General features: G+C 40.8%; 1 protein-coding gene across 6 annotated transcripts; it reads left to right on the forward strand.

The window, feature by feature from the left end:
- The first annotated feature begins 2,934 nt into the window (after window positions 1-2,934).
- rbm44 (RNA binding motif protein 44) lies at window positions 2,935-19,399 on the forward strand. Of its 6 annotated transcripts, none has more exons than XM_042225271.1 (22): window positions 2,935-3,287; window positions 3,406-3,620; window positions 3,761-3,809; window positions 3,887-3,993; window positions 7,502-7,576; window positions 7,646-7,691; window positions 7,761-7,795; window positions 9,348-9,535; window positions 9,621-9,820; window positions 12,137-12,258; window positions 12,368-12,720; window positions 12,798-12,847; window positions 12,919-13,068; window positions 13,154-13,319; window positions 14,443-14,477; window positions 16,380-16,446; window positions 16,598-16,679; window positions 16,757-16,888; window positions 16,970-17,037; window positions 17,221-17,291; window positions 17,988-18,192; window positions 18,697-19,399. In XM_042225271.1, the coding sequence occupies exons 2-22, from the start codon at window positions 3,428-3,430 to the stop codon at window positions 18,991-18,993; spliced, it is 2,691 nt and encodes an 896-aa protein (XP_042081205.1). In that variant the 5' UTR covers window positions 2,935-3,287; window positions 3,406-3,427; the 3' UTR covers window positions 18,994-19,399. The 6 variants fall into 6 exon arrangements, with proteins under 6 accessions (XP_042081205.1, XP_042081206.1, XP_042081207.1 ...); XM_042225272.1 differs by having other exon boundaries at window positions 2,935-3,096; XM_042225273.1 differs by having other exon boundaries at window positions 2,935-3,620; window positions 16,383-16,446.
- The last annotated feature ends 1,456 nt before the right edge of the window (window positions 19,400-20,855 follow it).

Raw genomic sequence — 20,855 nt, forward strand, 5'->3', positions numbered from 1 at the left:
GAGCAAGTGAGGCCCTGAAAAAGTCCTGTCACCTTTGAAACACCTCTTCTTGTCCATCACCACTTAAATTACTTGACAAAGTTGAACAGTAAGTTATGGGCAGGGTGTCTATATGTTTAAGGCAGAATTATAAATATCACTCCAAATCAATACACAAAGAGAGTGCTTGATACACTGCCTTTGGCTCCAACAGAGAGAAAAGAGAGCAACAAAATGGGCAGTCCTCGCACATACATACAGTACACAACTGTGAGCTGTTGCATTTAAGTTATTGAACCAAAGCAATTCATTGTGATGTGTTTTCTGCTGTGAGCTTTCAGATGTGTCCATCCACACAGACACACAAAGAATCCTTAAACTGTAGTTTGAGAGGATCACCCGCACTGTCCTGGCTTCAGTTACTGAGAAATTTGGGTCACGCTACCAGGGAACAGCTCAAATCTTTCACAGAATTTGGCTAACATGCTGTGTTTCACACAATGCTCATTACCATGGTGAGACTTTAGTACCAAAACTCTGTTGCATAACTGATTTCTCACAAACACACACACCACCCACATGGCATTTAGTTCTGATTTTTAAGAGGGTCATGCTTACTTTACTTTAACCATTTCTGCCCTCTAGTGGACAAATTCTACTAAAGCACATAAAGTAAGTACTAGGGCATCTGGTTTACCTTCTCATTTGTAATTAAATGACTAACACGATATTGTGCACGGTATGTGTTTACTGTACAGCCAGACGTTTGACAGCCATAACCAACAAAAATAAAGGCTCAGAGTCAGTACTTTAAGTAGCAAATATGTCCTGAGTTTGTCATGGCTGAGCAGCTCCTATAGGTGTAAAGTATAGGTGGCCTGTTGCACACCGTGTACAGTGTTGATAAAATGTATTTGCCCCCATTCTGATTTCTTATTTTTTATTGTTTTATTAGTGACACTTGCATGTTTAAGATCATAAAACGAATTTTTATGTTAGAAAAAGATCACTTATGATAGTTAAATTATTATATATACTTTATCTTAGAATTTTGATTTCAGTTATTAAGAGAAAAAGCTATCTAAACCTACCTGACCCTATATGAAAAGGTAATGGATGAATAGTTCTTGAAAACATGGGTAATTTTCTCTAGCCATACTCAGGCCTGATTACTGCCAGACATGATGAATGAAGAAATCAAGTAGGCTAAAACATAAAAAGAAAAGCAGCACATCATGGTACAATCTAAAGAAACTCAAGAACAGATGAGAAACAAAGTCAGTGACATCTATCAGTCTGGAAGGAGTGGCTGTGGACTCCAGTGAACCACAGCGACACCTATTATCCACAATGGGAAAGACTTGGGGTGGCTGTAGCTCAGTAGTAGAGCAGGTCATACTAATTGGAAGGTGGATGGTTTGATACATGGCTGCTCCAGTCTGCATGCCAAATATTCTTGGGCAAGATACTAACCCCAAGTTGCTCTCTGAGTGTGAACGTTAGGTAGAATGTACTTGATCATAGAAAGCAACAACAGTATCCATAGGTGAGTTTCAAGATGAAACCCACTGCTGACCAAAAACAACACAAAGGCTTGTCTCATGTTTGCCATTAAATGTCTTGATCTCCAGGACTTTTGGGTAAATATTTTATGGACCGATTGAACAAATTTTTTGGAAGGTTTGAGTCCCATCACATCTGCCGCGTTCATGCTCAAAACTCCAACAGTGGGACTGGATTGACATATTAACTTTACACAAAGCAATGTGAAAGAGTCATTGCCATCGAACAGCTGATGCAGTTTTTTCTGCAGAGGGTGGCACAATCAGTTATCATATTTAGAGGGCAATTACTTTTTCAGACAGAACCAGATAGGTTTGGATAGCTTTCGTTCCTTAAGAAATGAAAGGACCATTTAAAAACTGCATTTTGTATTTGTACTTGCATTGTTGTTGATATTGAAATTAGTTTGATGATCTTAAACAAATACTTAAAAAGAAATTAAGAGGGAGCAAAAATATTTTCACAGCACTGTATCTGTTTTTTAGTGTAAGCCAATCATGTCGGCACCATTGCAATGCAGTCTATTCCCAGTAAATTATTCTAAAATATAATGTACATTTTGTACAGTTATGTTAAAAAAATTATATATTGTGTTTGTGACCCATATGTTTTTCAGATATTTAAATCTGGTCTTGGTCTTATGTTTAAATATCATGCCACTGAGAGTGAAACAAGCAAATTAACATGCTGTCCTTTGACCTCACAAGTCTCACTCCTCATCCCTGCTGTTAACACCATGCTCATTACCTGAAACTTTGGCCATGTTTAATATGGACATTACCACTGTCCAATATACATATGATAGTAAAGGAAATGAAAACTAGTGATGTGGGATACCACTGATTTCCTTTCCAATTAGATATTAAGTAAAATTCAAGGTAGTATCTGATACTGATACTTTGTACAAAAACTACAAATTTTGATATGGATACAATCAGTACCAATAATTTTAAAGTATTCGGGCAGCTAATTGGGGGAGAGTATGTGCCACGACTTATGAGATGAATTCTCAATTTCCAAATTCTGAACACGTTTTAATCATCACTGTGATCGTTACTTTCCACAATAATTAGTTAACACAAAAAACACACATTTCACCTTTTCATGTGTTTTTAACTGAGCTTTTGGAGACCTGGAATTTAAAATTTTCTGTCTCTAAAGCACACACAAAAAAAGATTCGGACATTTTTCATATAGTGCATGTTTGAGGTTTACTTTTTCCAAAGAAATAATTAACACAGTTAAAATCAAAGTATCGATCCAATCACGCTAGTATCGATCGATCCGCACACCTCTAATGAAAACTGTACTTGAATTGTATTAGTTTTTCTCAATGTTCAAATAAAATTGTACTGTGTATAAATACATGTAATCCCGCCCCTCAAAAAAAGTTATCTGCTGAGTGCTATTATGTCTTCTCAACTACCAGACTGGAGTAAGTGACAACAGGGTAAACTGACTGCCCTTCGCCTACAGAACTCGCTGCATGTGTAAGAGTGTCGTAGGAGGAGAATGTTAAAGCTCACAAATGGCAATAGCGAAGATTAACTAAAGGTAAAATTAGAGAGTGGACTATTCCTGTACTTTGACGAACCAATCTTTCCCCGGCATGGCTAAAATGAAGTGGAGTGAGAAAATATATCTTCCATTATTGTGAGACTACTGAAGGCCTCGAGAGTAACGCGGGGTTTGGATGTAGCATAACTAACAAGTTAGCAAGCTAACTCCGAAAACTAAAAGGAAGCGTATGTGCCTTTTTATTTTCAGAAATATTAAACGAGAAACCGAAAATTCAAATGCTAACAGATAAACATTAGCTTTGCTTAATGCTAACATTAGCCGTCATTACGTTCACGTGTTTAGCTGACGCCATTTCGCGGTTATAATGGAGCCGTGCTACACGCATGACCCGTGGCGGACGTCGTGGCCTGTTTACGTTTGGTCGACTGCAATAGACACCCAACCCATGACTTCTTATCAAACATCGTGGCGTGGCTTTCACGAGGCACCTCATTACTCTGCGGGTGTGTGGGCAGAAAGCAGTTTTTACAATCCTTATATTAAAAGACCCAGTCCACGTAAGTATACAATCATGGCTAAAAGTAGTCCCAATTTATGTCCTAGCGCAATGATATTATTCTGTGTCCAGGCTTTGTGTTCTGTACCGCAAACTTGACCAGTAACTACATTTTACTAGTTTGTCATTTGTTTGTCTTAGCGTCGGTTTCTGCATCAACAGAGGGGCGCAGGAAGTTCTTTCTGGACAGGTATGTAACCACGACAGGTTTGTGTCCAGCTAAATAACCTGAACCAAAAAAAAAAAGAGACGTGGTTCTGCTTTCAGGTCTGTGTATGATTTGGTGGCTGCTTATCCGCAACTGGCCTTAACTGACTCCAAGCTGCTGGGCTGGTATCTGCGTTTGTCACCCGAGGACAGAAAGCTCATACAGGGTATGTGTCGGTACTCCCACTACAGCAGTCCACAACAGTGTTGCCAACTTCTCAGTAAGGAAAATCGCTATTGGTTGTCCTAAAAGTCGCTAGAACTCGCTAAATGACGTCATCGCCTAATTTGCATAATTGGTCATGCTAATCTAATTGTAACTTATGTTGTTGGAGAGAGAAATAACATCGTGGAAGAGACAAAGTGAGTAAAAAACGTCCTAAATGCATTTAGAGTTTATTTAGAACTACAAATTAAATTTCTTTTAGCAATTATTGTTGTTTTTTTGTTTTTTTTAATGTCACAATTCCAACCCTGCTCCTTTACCCGGGCTTGGACCGGCAAAAGTGACCCGAAATAGGCACTCTGGTGGAGTTACTTTGTGTGTGTGTGTTTATAAGTAGTTTTAAACCTTGTGATCCACAAAACAGCATAAGAGTAAAAGACATAAAGAGGTCAAGAAAGATGTGAAAGAGAATGTATTAGGGCTTATAGTACTATGCATGTCTTTGCCACACCACACCATATTTTGCTTTCAATGCGCCAGTTTCTTGTAATTGCCAATGTGATTTTTGGGCAGCAGACTTCCAGGCTTTTTGAATGCCTGTCTTTTTGAAAATGTTTTATTCCCCCAACTATAAGCTTTTCTTTTGATAAAAGAAAAGTTTTAAGCCAGTCTTGAAAGTAGGGAGTGTGTCTGTCAGGATTCAAACTGGGAACTGGTTCCAGAGAAGAGGAGCCTGAAAACTGAAGGCTATGCAGGTTGAAAGCAAAGCGCTGTGATGGGGTAAAATGCCCCTATGAGGTCTTTCAGATAAGATGGGGCCTGAATATTCAAGATCTGGTATGTGAGGTGGATTTTAAATGCAATTCTGGATTTAAGAGGTTACCATGAAAATATAGGGGAAATGTACTCTCTGTTTCTAGTCCCAGTACTCTTGCTGCAGCATTTTGGATTAGGTGAAGGCTTTTTGGGAGCATTTGACCTGATAATGAATTACAATAGCCCAGCCTAGCTGTAATGAACATACAAACTAGTTTTTCAACATCATTCTGAGACCGGATGCTTCCAATGTTAAGAGATTATGCAGATAAAAGAAAACATTCCTACATTTTTTTTTAATGCATGTTGAAGGACATCTTTATGCCCTCGTCAGGCTTCATAGATAAATAAAGCTGCAAATCATCTGCATAGCAATGAAAATGTATTCTGTTTTTTAATAATGTTACTTAAGGGACGTATATGTTATGCTAATAGTACTGGTCCCAGCACCGAACCCTGTGGAACTCTACGATTAACTTTCATATGTGAAGACGGCTCTCCATTTACATAAAGCATTGGAATCAGATGTAATTCAGACTATTTCCTTTATATATCAGTGGTGTGTTCTAATCACTGCAGTAAAATACTGTGGTTGGTGCTATTGAATGCTACACTGAAGTCTAACAGGCGAGGCAGTCCATGACGGGCCATAAAAAGATCATTTGTTAACTTTGCTAGTGTTGTTTCTGTGCTATGATGCACTGTGAATCCAGAACGAAACCATTCAAATAAAACCATTCCTTAGTGGTAGATGATAAATGTGGTTGCACTCACCTGTTCACTGCGCCTGATGTTGATGAGCAGAAAGGTAGGGTGAGCATGAGGCAAAACTTTCTGTTGACCGCAGCTTGATGTATTTTAACTGGAACTTGATGGGTTTTTGTATATTTGTGCACTAATTGATGCCATAGCCTTAATTGTAAGTTGGCATTGTAATTAGTGCAGTTATTGGTAAGTTGCAATTATTTGTTTGTGCAATCTGTGCATTTGTTTAATAGTTAATCCCATGTGCTGATTTATATATATTGGACAGTTGCATGTGGAAATAAAAGGAGCAAATGGTACAGAAGTGTATTTTATGTGTTTATTGTTGCGCGTCATCTGTGTCCTCATGTTTAGCCTGCCGCGGCCATAGGTTGGAGGAGCCGCAACAGCAGTAATTCTTTCAAGACTTTTTAAGATAAAAATGGAGGTTAGAAATTGGTCTGTAGTTGGCTAAAAAAGCTGAATTGATTAAAAGCTTTTTAATTAGTGGTTTCATTGCAGCTAAAGTGAAAACCCGTGATACACATCCTGTTAATAGAAACTGATCATATTTAATAATTGATTAATAGTAGAACTGAAGAGTTGTGTTGGAATGGAGTCTAAAAGACACAGTGGTTTAGGAAAAAATGAATTAATGAAGTTGTTGCATGTTCTTTTTTATCTAAGGTAAAAGAGGGTTTCAGTCCCAATCCAGGTTTTTCTCAATCCAGAGAGATGATGCTAACCAGCAGTACTAGTGGTATTTGTGAAAGAGAATGTGCTTCTGATTGGTCAAAACCTGTTGAGAAGTGCGGTGGTTTAGACTTTAGCCCAGGGATGGGCAATTCCAGGCCTCGAGGGCCGGTGTCCTGCGGGTTTTAGATCTCACCCTGGGTCAACACACCTGAATCACATGATTAGTTCGTTACCAGGCCTCTGGAGAACTTCAGGACATGTTGAGGAGCTAATTTAGCCATTTAAATCAGCTGTGTTGGTTCAAGGACATATCTAAAACCTGCAGGGACACCGGCCCTCGAGGTCTGGAGTTGCCCACCCCTGCTTTAGCCCATTGTTCTCCTCCATTGGGTGCAGCTTCACCTAGGGATGGACACACACAGACTTTTCCCTGACCTGTTACCCAGTTTCATGCGCCTAAGGTACCATCTTACTGTGAGCGCTACTGTTTCTGGACCTTGCTCCGGTTCACTCCCGCATTCCTGCACAGAGCCTTCCACAAAGGCTACACAAACAACCCTTGATCATGGGAATCTATAACTTTTCTTCTTATTTTATTTGGAGTGCTCAGTATGCAATTAACCATTAAAGTGATCTAAAATTAATTGCAGTCCCCATATCATTTGCCAGCACAGGTTTTGTAAAGCAAACTTTTCTAGTCCTCACAAAGTTAACTCGGAAAGATCAGAGAGAAACTGTTAAACTAAATATAAGCAGCTACTCCAGTTGCTGTACTTAATGACATATCTGTGGAAAGGTTTTGAATTTTCTTTTCTTTCTTTAATAGTTGAAACTAAAAAAAAAACAAAAACGTTTAAATAATGACACTTAGCCAAAACAAGCAAACTTAATCTGGAAATAACTAATCAAATTACAAATGAAAATACAGAACTTTGATAGCTGCTGTCAGTACATGATTGGCTAATATGTTTCCTGTTTCAACTGGGGAGGGCAACCATTCAGAGCAAATGCCAGTTAACGTAACAAAGTTGTTCTGAGAGAACCATACAGACACGAGAAGAGCATCAAAACTCCCTCTAGGTTTGTAACCTTTGTAACAAAAAATATCACCTAGAGTTGTCACATTGATGAGCAAATTAAATAACTGGTAGAACAGTTATAACGGTTTCAGCATTTTTGTGTATAGGTGTAGACACATTTTCATGCATTGAAAATGAATTGTAGTTACCTTATCATGTTTTTCTTTTCCCTAGAAGGAGGAGGGTTTCATCAGTTCTTGCAAAGACATCCTGCCTTAGAAATACATAGGCATCATGTTCATGTGAAGGGTAAGTATGTTATAGTACTAAAATCTTGCACTAGGTGTGCTCAGACTAAATTTATTTTTAAATTTACAGATAGCAGCAGTCCTGCCCAGTCAGCCGTGACAGCCAGCCAGCACGTGTATGTGTTACTGTGAAGGCACATATCAGACAAGTTCTATCACTTCACTAAAATTCATTTTCTTTACAGGTTTACAACTGCAGGAACAGAGATGGATGGATGTGGTAATATAATCATCTCATACACTTGAGTCAGAAAACAGAAACCCCTTTAAAAGCATTAATCAGATTGGTTTGGACATTGTGCTATTGGTGGATAGTTCTGGGACTCTGCCAATTAAAAAACATAACTAATATTCATTCTCAGGACCTCTTCCAAAATAGATGGTATTTTCAGCTCCTGTCCATTAGCTGTCTACCTGTTTTACTTTATTTTTTGCCTACTTTTTGCTTGAAAATTTTTTTTTTTAATAAAAAATTACAAAATGAATATTTAACATGCCTGTTAGTGACCTTGTGCTTTGTCAACGTTTGGTTGGCGTCAGCACAGTAAATGGATACGCATTCCAGCACATTCAGCTGTCACTAATGCTGCCGGTGCACTCACCTTCTGGCTTCACTGGATGTCTCTGACTTAGACAGATAATAGCCCAACTCGAAGGTGTGATTTCCAACCCTCTACCCATTTTATTCTCTCATTCCAACTTCTGTTGGGTTCCTCAGCTGCTCAGCCATGGAATTGGAAACCAATTCCACGAAGCTTTCTACACACTGTTCATGAGCTAATCTGAAGGCAACATGAAATTTGGAGGTCTGTAGCAACTGACTGTAGAAAATTGGCAACCTCTGTGCACTGTGCGCCTCAGCTGCTGACCCCACTCTGTAATTTTGTGTGGCCTATCACTTTGTGGCCGAGTTGCTGAGAAGTGCAATGACTTGCACTTCTTTATAATACAGCTGACTGTGGAATATTTAGTATTGAGGACATTTCATGACTTGACTTATTGCAGAGGTGGCATCCTATCACAGTGCCACACTGGAAATCACTGAGCTCCTGAGAGTGACACATTCTTTCACAAGTGTTTTGCAGAAGCAGTCTGCACTCCTAGATGCTCGATGTTATACGCCTGTGGCCATAGAAGTTATTGGATATGCTCAAAACTTCTTCTTTTTTTTTTTTTTTGTTCTTTCAGGCCTGCCATCAATAGCTCTCGTTCTCTCTCTCTTGTTCTTTCCTTTTATTTTACAACCGAATAACACTTAATAGATATTAAAATATCTATTGATTTAGACAGGATTTTATCTTCTGTGTTAAATCCATTGCCAAGAATCAAAATGTAACATGCATGTCTTTGGGTTGTGGAAAGAACCCAGAAGAAACTCACACAGGCACATGCAGACCATGCAAATGGACCAAGAGGAGTTAGTTAAGTGATCTAAAAACGATAATCGTGCTGAAAGCGGGCCACAGTTGCACAGAAAGATGACTTTGAAGAGAAGATCTTTAAATCTGGAATCGTTTTTTAATTAGTGAAGTCCTGGAACTTTCGGATAATTCCTGGTATAAGTTCAGGTTACTCATCCTGCGGTTGGAGATATCCCACTGTGCGTGTCAGACAGGCAATGACAACAAAATTGTAGTCTTAGTATAGAACAAGGCTTATTTCTTATTTCTTGTCTCAAACTGTCAAATTTAATGAGTATTGATTGAAGGTTTCAGTTCCATTCACATACTTTCAATCTTGTAACAGTTCCATTTGTTTGCTTTTTATTCAAGAAACACCCAGCACTCACCTGGACTTGGAGATGCTCCCCAGTAGGGAGAATTTAACTTTGCTTGGCTGTAACAGGAACGAGCATCAAGAAAAGCTGTTTGGGCAGGCTCACATGCCTGGTGGCTTCAGTGCAGCTTGCAGCAGCCCCGTCACACAAAAAACAAATGATCAGAAGGCCTGCTATAGACCTGTAAGTGTGTTTAAAAAGCTTTAGTTTGTGTAGTCCAAGTTGTGTGTTGTTTTTTAAAAGACAAATCACTGTTGTTATTTGAAAGGGACTGCCACTGTGCCAGCTGAATGAAGATAGGTACTCATTTCAAACGGGCAGCTGTGCAGCTGTGTGCAAGGAACCAGCCGGCCTGGTGAGCGTTTCTCTGGACACGGACCTCGAGGTATGTCGACAGAGGAGAAAGCCTGAGCCCTGGAACCAGATTTCAGGGCTACAAGGCCAGAGTGCAGACTTCAGTCCATCACAGTAAGTATGCATCTTATTTCACGGAGTCTTCGACTTAGGGCAGTGTTTTTATTGAGTAGGTGTGAGTCATGTCAGGACCTGGTCCTGTCCAAACTCTTCATACTTGAGACGTTCTTGGATCCTGTTCAGTAATGTTGCTACGGTATGCTGAGCTCTACTAATCGCTGAGAATTGTTGTTATGTGTTGCATCCTTCTCCCAATGTTGCTCAATCTTCAGCCTTGGTGAGGCTCTTACTGCTTCTGTCTCTCTGGTGTACCTTTTCGAGCTGCTAGCCAAGGCTGGCTTGGTTTAGCAGTTTCTAAGGCCACAGGTGTGGACAGTTCTTAGGCCCCGCTTTTTACATTGCGCCTTCCTGCAGTTCCGACAGTTAGCTTACTTCCCTTCATGCTCCATCTCCACTGAGGACAGTGTTCTTTGTGGCTGTTCATCATAGGATGGACTAGAATAGCCCTTTATTGTCAATGTACATGTAAAATGAAATTATGGGTGTTCCACACCAACTCTGCAGGAATAAAATAATAAGACATTAGGAATAAATGACAAACAGGAGAAATGTAGACAAACTTGTTGAACAAAGTTCTTGGAAACGGTGCAAAGGACTTCGTCTGAGTATAGATTGTATGCGAGTGGCCTGAGTGATGAGCGTTACTCAGACTGTGGCTCAGATTGGTGAGGTGAGTGGGGCTAGTATTTGTTAACAGTCCAGGTGAAGAAGCTGTTAGTGAGTCTGGAGGTGTGGGACCTGATTGACCTGAGGTGCTGACCAGACGGGTGCAAGGAGTCACCTGTGAGGGCCCTGCTTTTCCTGAGACAGAAGGATCTGGCGGTGGCCTGCAGGGGTGGCAGAGGGTAGCCAGTGACTTTTTTGGGCGGTATTAATTACCGTATAGCCAAATACATTGTGACAGTGGCCGTTGACCGTAATGCTGCATTCACATCTTCTGGTAGACTTTCATCAGGTACTTTACGTAGGCTTGGTAATCAGCCACTGAGGATCCAGGTTTCCAGCTTAGTCATAAACTTCAGGTCAGCTGCTCTTGCATTCCACAGCAACCCACCAGTTGTTCTTAGAGCTTGGTAACCAATCTCGGAGGGTGGGGATGTTGATTTCTCAACCCTTGAGCTGATGTCCTGGGTTCCCTTTGCTGTAGCATTTGTGTTGTACCTCATCAATCTCTAGTTGTGATAACAGTTGCTTCTTCTGGATGTTGGAACATTGAGCTACTAGTCTCACCCTTAGTCTAGATGTTTGGTGTTACCAAAGCCATAAGTTCCACATCCTCTTCATGTAACCCCTTCCCCTGGGATTACATGCATGGTAGCATTAAAACAGCTATTCAACACCTCAAACAGACCTTGTTAATATGAGCAACAGACAAGCCAGTATGGCTTGAGTTATCTGTAGCACATACACATTAGCTAGCCTTGGGTAGCATGGAGGGCCTAGCCTACCGTTTACTGGATTTGAACCCCTGACCAGCAAAAGGTATTCTGAACCATGATTTTGCCACATAAGTGCAAATGACAGTGCATACCTGTTACCAAAGGCACAGAGGCTGGTGTATACCTGCCTGCTGCTCTCACTGATGTAACTCTAGACTGGAGCAGAGCTCAGCCCCTCTGAGGAGACTAGTTTCAGACCCTAATATGTCAGTTGAGGTGAACCAGCTACATCTACTCTTTCTTTCTGTCAAACTCTCATCACTTCAGTTTCCTTCCATACCAGACAGATGACATTCCCTTTTCCCATGGCCAGCTTGAGTAATCAAATTGCAAGGGACCTGCCCTTGACAGTGACCTGAAGCACCTTGCACCGGACCCCTACGCCGCCTCTGGTGGATGGTGGGCCCACAGGATGTGTGTTGCATGTCTAAAATCCATGTTGCTGCTGACAGTGTCCAGCTTTTTGACTTCAGCTTTGGTGCTCCTGTCTGTGTCTACGGACATCTACTTTAAACCAACTGTGGATTTAAATTATCCCCAACTACAGAGTGAATGAATTTATTTTAGACATCGGAAAGAAATGTAAAAAATATTTAAAGTTTCCTAAATCTGCAGCATATTCAATGTCGTGCATATGTTGCCCCCTTCCTGATTTTCTGTTATTTGTGTTTGTCAAACTTAAATATTTGAAATCATCAAACAAAGACATTAGATTAGATATTAGACCAAAATAACCCAAGTAAACACAAAATGCAATTTCCATAGACCAAACACTCTTACACCACTCTAATTATATTTACAAGAACTTGGTTTCTATAACAGCACTACCTGTTAGGCTGAGAGTAATGAGTAACATTATTTGATGTTACAGGTCAGAATGGCCAATGGCTAGCAAAGAGTCTCTCCTAGACTCCAGCAGTACTGACAGGATTCAGATGATTGATCCAGAGTACACCGATGGAAGCATTATGCAGGCAGTGGAGCCAGAACAGGGTAAGTTTCCTCTGTGCCAAGCTGAAGAAAACACCACAAAACATATATGCAGAGATGAGGATATGCATGGTACTGACCATACTGCAATCAACTCTCTTAACCTTTGAAGATCAAAGCAACACCTTTCATAGCCTCATGGAGGATGATAAGAGCATCCTTGTCTGTCTGGCTAATGACAGTCTGAAAGAACAAAACCGGAGCGGTCACTCGTGTCCTGTCACCACTAATGATGTTACAGCAGAAGCCAGCACTGAGACCTTGAGGTCATATGAGTCTGCCACCAAGGTAAAAAGTGTAGATAAGCACACCTCCCCTATGCCCTGCGTCCCCACCTGTGATGCGATGATTGGCACTGAGGTGGTGCAGTACCTGTCAGTCTTTACTCAAACTGAGGACCTGGAAACAGCTGACAAACACATTAACACTGAAGTACGCATGGCAGATCTGGACTATATCGCCATGGTAAGATTAGAACCCAAACAGCTGTCATTCATAGAAGCTCCAGCAAAACATTTTTAAATAGTTTATTAATATTTCAGGAATTTCTCAAACTGAAGAAAACACAGGAAGGGAAAGAGAAAACAAAAAGGTGAAGTATACGCACGCATGACCTGTTTATGCATGATCTGTATAGTATAATGTGTGTATGTACCCCCCCAGTGTTGGCGGCAAGTTGAGAAAAGAGTGTGAGTGTATGGACCGTGCTCAGCAAGCAGAGCTAGCCCTCCTGGCACTGCAGTACAGCATATGCAGACAGCACTGCTGGAGACTATACTACACCTCTACTGAGGGAAACCAGCTCACCCTAGTGTAAGTATGCACCAAGTTACAATACGTGTCTGAGCCTATAAGCCTCTGTCTGAGACAAGAGTTTTTGTCCTGAATCTCACTGTAGGGCAAAGAATCCTCCTTCAAACATTATACGTGCTCTCCAAAAACTGGAGTTGGACTATAATGAGATGAAGAGTAAGATCCAGGCAGGGCTTCCCCTGCAGCAACTGAAGCCTTTATCTGTTGACTCTGGCGAGATACTCACAGGATCAAGTTACATCCCTGCACAGGTAAACATTAGGGGTGCAATGATGCACAAAATTCACGTTTCGGTTCGATACTTTGGTGTCACAGTTCAATATATATTTTTTTTGATACAAAAAAATGTTCATGCCTTTTTAATTTGTCATTTATTAAAATTATAAATATTTTAACTCAAAAGTACAGTTTTTAAATTTAATGTTTCTGAAACAACAAAATAATAAAGAAAATAAATCTATCTGATCGAGAAATCGCTCATCTTTGGAAAAGAGTTTATTACAGAGAAATGTCTCTTTCCAAAATAAAAGCTATACTATACGCTTCTGGGCTATATTCTCTGCAGCATATTAAACATATCAGGTCCCCATAAGGAGAATCATGTGCTAACGGCTGTCTAAATGACTCGTAAAGTTTGTAGCATGCGTGCTTTTTGTTTTGTCTGCTTCCACTTGTCTTTGCACTAGGATGCTGTCGGCGTAAATGTGCAGTCATATTCGTTGTGTTCCCACTAGTGCTGTCAGCGTTAATCTCGTTGAAATGACATTAACGCCATAACGCGGCAAATCTCCGTTAACAAGTTACCACGGATCGCCCCGTGCGTGGGGCTGGACGACGTCAACACGTTAACAAGCTAACTGCGCTAACGCACTAGTTCCCACCAATTGAGCATTGCGTGGCACATCCGACATACTGTTTTACTTTAGTCCATGACGCGCTTACCATCAGGGTCATACTTCACATGAAAACCAAAATAGTTCCAAAGGCCAGATCTGAATGAGGGTGGGGGAGGTTCAGTTTCGGGTAGCGTTGAGGCAGTTGCCATGTTGCAACAAGCTTAGCTTCTGTCTTGCTAGCTTGCGCTGTGCTAGTGGATCTGCACTCGACAGTGCAGCCTAGGCAGAGTAGTCGAACGCAGATCCACTGAGCGCTCAACACAGACGGCATCGTCAGAAGAAAAGTTGATAAAATAAATTAAGCACGTTGTATTGTTCGATACAAATGCGTACAGAATCGAAAGCACTGTATCGAACGGTTCAATATCGATACATGGTTACTAGGGGTGCAACAATACATCTGCCAGCTCTGTGGTGGGGCTGGGTGATGAATTGGACTTTATTTGGAAATAACTTCTTTTTCTGTCTTCCTGTCTAGATCATTCGTGAAGTTTTGGGAGAAATCTCATCTTGGTACATTAAAACACACATGTGCACGCGCACACACGCTATCATTTTGCTATCTTAGTGAGGACATCTAATTGACAAAATGCTTTCCCTAGCTGCTTACCCTAAACATAAAAAATGAATGCCTAACCATAACCTAATTGTAACCCTGACACTAAAACAGCATTTTGAGTCTCAAAAATGCCTTCAAACTTGTGGGGATGGGCACTTTTGTCTTCATAAAGTGACTGTGGCTTCCCACAAGTATAGTAACATATCAATTTTGGGCCCCCACAAAGAGGTCTAAACAGGTACACACACTTACACCACGTTCCAAATTATTATGCAAATTGTGTTTAAGTGTCATAAAGATCGTTTTTCAATTAAACCCATGGATGAAATTGTGTCTCAAGGCTCTTTGGATGACTAAACTCAATCTTGGACACCTGTGATCATTAGTTTGCCAGGTGAGCCCAATTAAAGAAAAACTACTGAAGAAGGATGTTCCACATTATTAAGCAGACCACCATTTTCAAGCAATATAGGAAGGAAAAATGATCTCTCTGCTGCTGAAAAGCAAGAAATAGTTGAATGCCTTGGACACGTAATGAAAACCTTAGATATTTCACGAAAACTTAAGCGTGATCACCATAATGTAAGAAATTTGTGGCTGAGTCAGAGCACACATGGGTTCGTGCAGATAAAGGCACAATGATGACAGTTTCTGCCAGACAAATGCATCAGACTAAGAGAGCAGCTGCTAACAAAGCAGCAAACACATATTTGAAGCTGCTGGTGCCTCTGGAGCCCTGCGAACATCAAGGTGTAGGATCCTCCAGAGACTTGCAGTTGTGCATAAACCTTATATTTGGCCACCCCTAACCAATGCTCACAAGCAGAAACGGCTGCAGTGGGCCCAGAACTACATGAAGACTAATTTTCAAACAGTCCTGTTCACTGATGAGTGCAATGCAACCCTGGATGGTCCAGATGAATGCAGTGGTGGATGGTGGACAGCCACCATGTCTCAACAGGGCTGCAACGTCAGCAAGGACGTGGTGGAGTCATGTTTTGAGCCAGAATCACGGGAGAGAGCTCGTTGGCCTCTTTTGGGTCCCTGAAGGTGTGAAAATGACCTCTGCAAAGTATGTGGAGTTTCTGACTGACCACTTTCTTCCATGGTAGAAAGAGAAGAACTGTGCCTTCTGCAACACAACCATCTTCATGCAAGACAATGCACCATCTTATGCTACAGCGAACACCTCTGCATCATTGGCTGCTATCGGCATAAAAGGAGAGAAACTCATGGTGTGGTCCCCATTCCTCCCTGACGTCAATCCTATTGAGAACCTTTGGAGCATCCTCAAACCAAAAAATAAGAGGGTGGGAGGCAGTTCACATCCAAACAGCAGCTCTGGGAGGCTATTCTGACATCCTGCAAAGACATTCAAGAAGTAACTTTCCAAAAACTTTCACAAGTTCCATGGATGCAAGAATTGTAAAACTGCTATCAAATAAGGGGTCCTATGTTAATATGTAGCTTTGACCTGTTAAGATGTTTTTGATTTCAGTACAATTGATCTACTAATGCTGCAAATTCAACAAATGACCATTTTCAATTCTCTACTATCTATAAAATGTTTTGAAACTCTGTGCGTAATAATTTGGAACAGTGCATTTTAAGTTTATTATTTTTGAAAAACATACTTTTTCATTGGCAGTTTTGTTGAGTAACATTTGAGTTGTACTCTAATGGTTGATGACACGAAAATTATGCTGACTGTCATTTGAATAGACTATTTACAAGAAATAAGGGAAAAATATCATTTGCATAATTGGAATGTGGTGTAGTTGTGTTATTTTGCTTCAGTTATTGAATAGATCAGCCCCCCCCCCCCAAAATAATGACAAATGTTTTCTAATCCAAAGCAGCTCCCAGGAGAAGCTGGATGCACCAAGTGGAGATGGTGGACGTCCTGATGCTCAAGGCGGAAAGGTTCTTCACATTTTTGTTTTTCATGTCCTTTTTTCAGCTTGGTGTTTTGTTTTTGTGTGTGGGTTTTTTGTTGTTGTTGTTTTTTTTTTAAATTTCCTGTATTTGGGCCTCATTACCATGAACAAGTCAACTTTTTCCCCTCTTTTCTCAGGTTGGTCAGGAAAAGGAAAAACGGCTCAAAAATAAAAATGACAGTACAAGGAGAGCTCCTACCCTCATCCCTCAAGATGGAGGTTCGAACCATAATGCGCAGAAGCGTCTGTAACCAATTTATGAGTACTGGTATCTGAGGAATTCTTTTTGTGGACAGGGTCTGCGGGTCAAGAGGTGAACACAGGTGAGAAATGGTATGATGCTGAGGAGGAGCTGGAGCTTCCAGAAGATGATGTAGCTACTGCTGTGAGACAGGACCCCACACCGGTGACGGCACATGTGTCTGATGGTGAGAGAGAGCAAACGGTGCATTAGGGCTGAACATTTGGAGAATTAAATTTCTAAGTAGCTGCAGTTGTTTTCATTCCAGAATCAGCCAGTCAGGAGGCCATGAGCTCCGTACTGTGTGTTTCCAAGCTGCCCAGCAATGTGACAGAGGTGAACATTTACTCATCAATGTTGTTTGTGTAGTCATTTAAAATTCATTGGTTTTTTTCGCATTGGAAATTTTAATTGACAAGTTAAATTGTGTAATGATCCTTTTATGTAAAACCATTGTACTGCAGTGTGATTGCCAGCAGAGGGCAGTGTAGACTTTAATTGAAACTTTGTCCCTGTCAGAGTGACATGATGCTGTTCTTTGAGAAATACCATCCCACTGAAGTCAGCATTTCTGCTTTAAAGGATTTGAGGTGAGGTCCTTTTTTCCCCACTATTCAGGCTTATGCTTGTTTTATTAAGTAGTCACACATTCAGGTCTTTATATCAATTCTTTCCTTAAGGAAAACATTATTATGGGCCCAGTTTCCCTGTGTTTTTGGCTTTAAATCGTGACTCCAATCCTGAGTATGAATGCTTTAACCGCATCAAAGTAAACCTGCATGTGTTTGGCTGATTCCAGGTGATCTGTGATATTATCCTGTCATATTTTTTGTGTACTGCTGTCAACACATTACTTTACCCTTGTGTCCACTCCACCTGCAGCAGGTCTGTTTACTCTTGGGCCACCAGTTTTCTTTAGGGAATTATGTTTTGCCATGTGGGATTTCTATTCTTGTTAGACTGGCAGTACTCACCCTGCTCCATGTAATCGCTGGAGTCACAGTGGTGTGCAAAGTGATACAGTAAATCATCTACCTGGTCAAAAGCAGATGTTAATGTATTGCTTGTAATGTAAAAGTCCAGTAGCAATGTCATGCTAGTGTTTATCCAACATTAAATGACACTGAGATTAGAATTAAGTCCTGGGCTGTAATTTTATACAAAAATGTTACATTTCTACACAATTCTAGAAGGTTTACTTTTTTATGTGTGGTTGTAGCAGCAAATTTTAATGCTTCACAAATCAGCACACGCATGCCAGTTTAACAACTCGCTATGTTCTGAAGATTTGCCATAGTTATGTTAAGTGGCCCCCAGTCTGCTGAGACTGCAGTGAAAGAGCTAAATGGATGCAGAATGCAAGGTCGCGTTTTACATTTGGAGCACATCAGCAGACCCACGAACAACAGCCAGAACTCGGCCTCTGAACCTGATTCCTCACAGGACGCTGCCAAACCACAAACCTCCAAGACTGACTCGAGCAGCACTGAGGTGAGCAGACGAGCATTAGGTGTCCTAAAACAATCAAACTTTAAGTGTGCATTCAGATCTTTGTTAGAAGCAGAACATACAGTCCCGATCAAAAGTTTAAGACCACTTGAAAAATATGGGGGGGAGAATCTGATTTTTGCATGGTTGGATCTTAACAAGGTTCCAAGTAGAGCTTCAACATGCAACAAGAAGAGCTGGGAGTGGGACAAAAACAAAACTTTTTTTTTTTTTTTTTTTTTCTTAAGCATGCAATTCATTGAAAACAATACTTAAACGAAAAGGGCTGTTTTAAAGCTGAGCAAAAGTTTGGGACCACATACCCTTTGAAAGGCTAAATCTGTGCAAAAATGTCTTATTCATTGTCATTTTCTGTCAGCTGGCTTGTTTGCCATTTTTCAAGTCTTAAACCTTTGATGGGACTGGATCTATGCTTGTTTTTTTGTTTTGTTTTTTGTTTTTTTGAGTGCATTAATATGGAAGTGTGTGCTCCTCTGTTCTCTCCAGCTGATAGCCCCGCCTCCTGTTAAGCCCAGCATCAGGAACAGGAAGGTGGTGTGCATCTCCCCTACAGCAAAGGGAACCTTTGTGCCACAACACTATGGCACCATGAGCAGCTTTGATACTCTGATAGCAGAGCTGACACAGCTCCACCCAGAGGTGGGGAGGCAGAGGATTGTGGATGCTATGCTTGAGCTGAGGGCAAAGCATCAGGGCGTCCTCTGTGGCATGCCCCTCAGGACCATCAGGGAGATGATATCTGAACTTCTGACCAGGCCGCAGACTGCTAAGCAGTCAGAATAAAGAAACCAACAGCTCTGATTTGTTATGTGACAGAACCTTTGATTGTTCATTCCATCATATTATTTTTAAGAGGGAAAGCTATTAATCAGCCTGCTATAGAGGAGATAATTTTTGATCGAAGAAGAATTTATGAATCTTTCAATGTTGCTGCCTTAAAGTTAGAGGCATGTTCAGGCTGCTACTTTCTTCTCTGGCACGTGAATTAGTTTGTGTTTGTTCATTTAAAAAAAAAAAAAAAAAGCATCCTCTGAAAAATGTCTTATCCTCTTTGTTTTCTTTCTATAACCAAGTATTAGCAGAGTCCTAATGTCGAGGCTCAACACTGTGCAGTCGTCTTAGTAGATGTGAAGGGCTGTAACTAAGGCACTTATTCTGAAGTAGTATCTAAACTAGCTTTAATGTCCGCTGTCACCAGAACTGAAAGACTGTCTAGAATATGTATGTGTGTGTGTGTGTCTATATGTGTGCGTGTGTGCGCGTGTGCGCAAACTTTAAATTTGATTTATTTTTAACAAATTGAAAAGGTGATGTTAAAAAAGTCAGACAAGCTACAGACAGCTGTGGTAATAGTTTATCTCCACAAACTGTTAAATGTGCCAATCCAGGGGCCCGTTCTTCGTACCTCGCTAAGTAGTTAGCTGGATTAGATTGTTGACGATTTCGCGTGATCCTGGATCGTTCGGTTCCCCGAAGCCCATCCGGGACTTGCTGTCATAGCAACAGAGCCGTAAGCGTAAACCTGCTGGGGAGCAGGTTTACTTTATGTAAACAGGATTAGATCGCGGCCACGCAGGTATGTCCGCTCATTTATACGAAAGCAACAGCGATATTTTACCACTGTTGCACCATAAATAAATAACATCACTGTAACTAAAGATAATGCAGCACCTGATCCAGTTATTGATGTCACACAGATACATACAGGTCATTCCCTAAAAAAGGGAAATGTACTATTAACATTCTATTACATGTATGTGAATATTACAGACGTAATTCATAGTTCAGAGTAGTAATTGGAAATCACTTCGTGTAATCAAGATGAGAGACCACGGCTATAAAACCGAAGGTGGATTTGGGAAGCCTGTCGCAGCCATGTCCTGTCCGTATACGCGAGCACCCATTGCGGAAGGTGCAAGATTGATAAGGAGAGTTTTCAGAATTCAGCGTATATTGCGGGATAGACAGGATCCTTTAGCTCAGCGCGACAGTGTGCTCATAGAGAGATATCGATTTTCCCGTGAGGGTATTATTACTTAACCAACTTGTTGACGAGGGGGTGCAGGACCACCACCTGTCTTTTTTTGCTCTGCCCTTTTCTTGGTTGCTGTTATGAACAAACAAACAGATTATTTCAGGGTCTCTTTCCAAGAGACGAAAAGCAATATAAGTGATAAATATTACCATTCTGTAGAATATTCTTATATTTCACTTTTACTTGTTCCCATGTTCTAGTGGGTCCTGTTGTGGCTCTAATGTGAAAGGGGATATAATATAACATATTATAATACAATATAATGTAATATAATAGTGGATAATGAAGTGTGATATGATAATCTACCCTACCGCCTACTGGTGTTGGCCAGAGGGGCCGATGGGCGATATGGCAGCCTCGCTTCTGTCAGTCTGCCCCAGGGCAGCTGTGGCTACAACTGTAGCTGCTCCACCAGTGTGTGAATGTGAGAGTGACTGAATAGTGGTATGTCATGGCTTTGGGTGCCTTGAAAAGCGCTATATAAACCCAATCCATTATTATTATTGTTATTAAATTACCTACGAGTCTGATTTGTCAGCAACTGTCTGCCAGCCCTCTCTCCTTGCTTTTGCAGCCTTTGCAGTGTTCTCTTGCGTTTTAATTAAACCTG

Source organism: Haplochromis burtoni, unplaced genomic scaffold (genome assembly GCF_018398535.1).
Source record: "Haplochromis burtoni strain Fernald_Lab_line unplaced genomic scaffold, NCSU_Asbu1 Contig_165, whole genome shotgun sequence".
NCBI classification, from domain to species: domain Eukaryota; kingdom Metazoa; phylum Chordata; class Actinopteri; order Cichliformes; family Cichlidae; genus Haplochromis; species Haplochromis burtoni.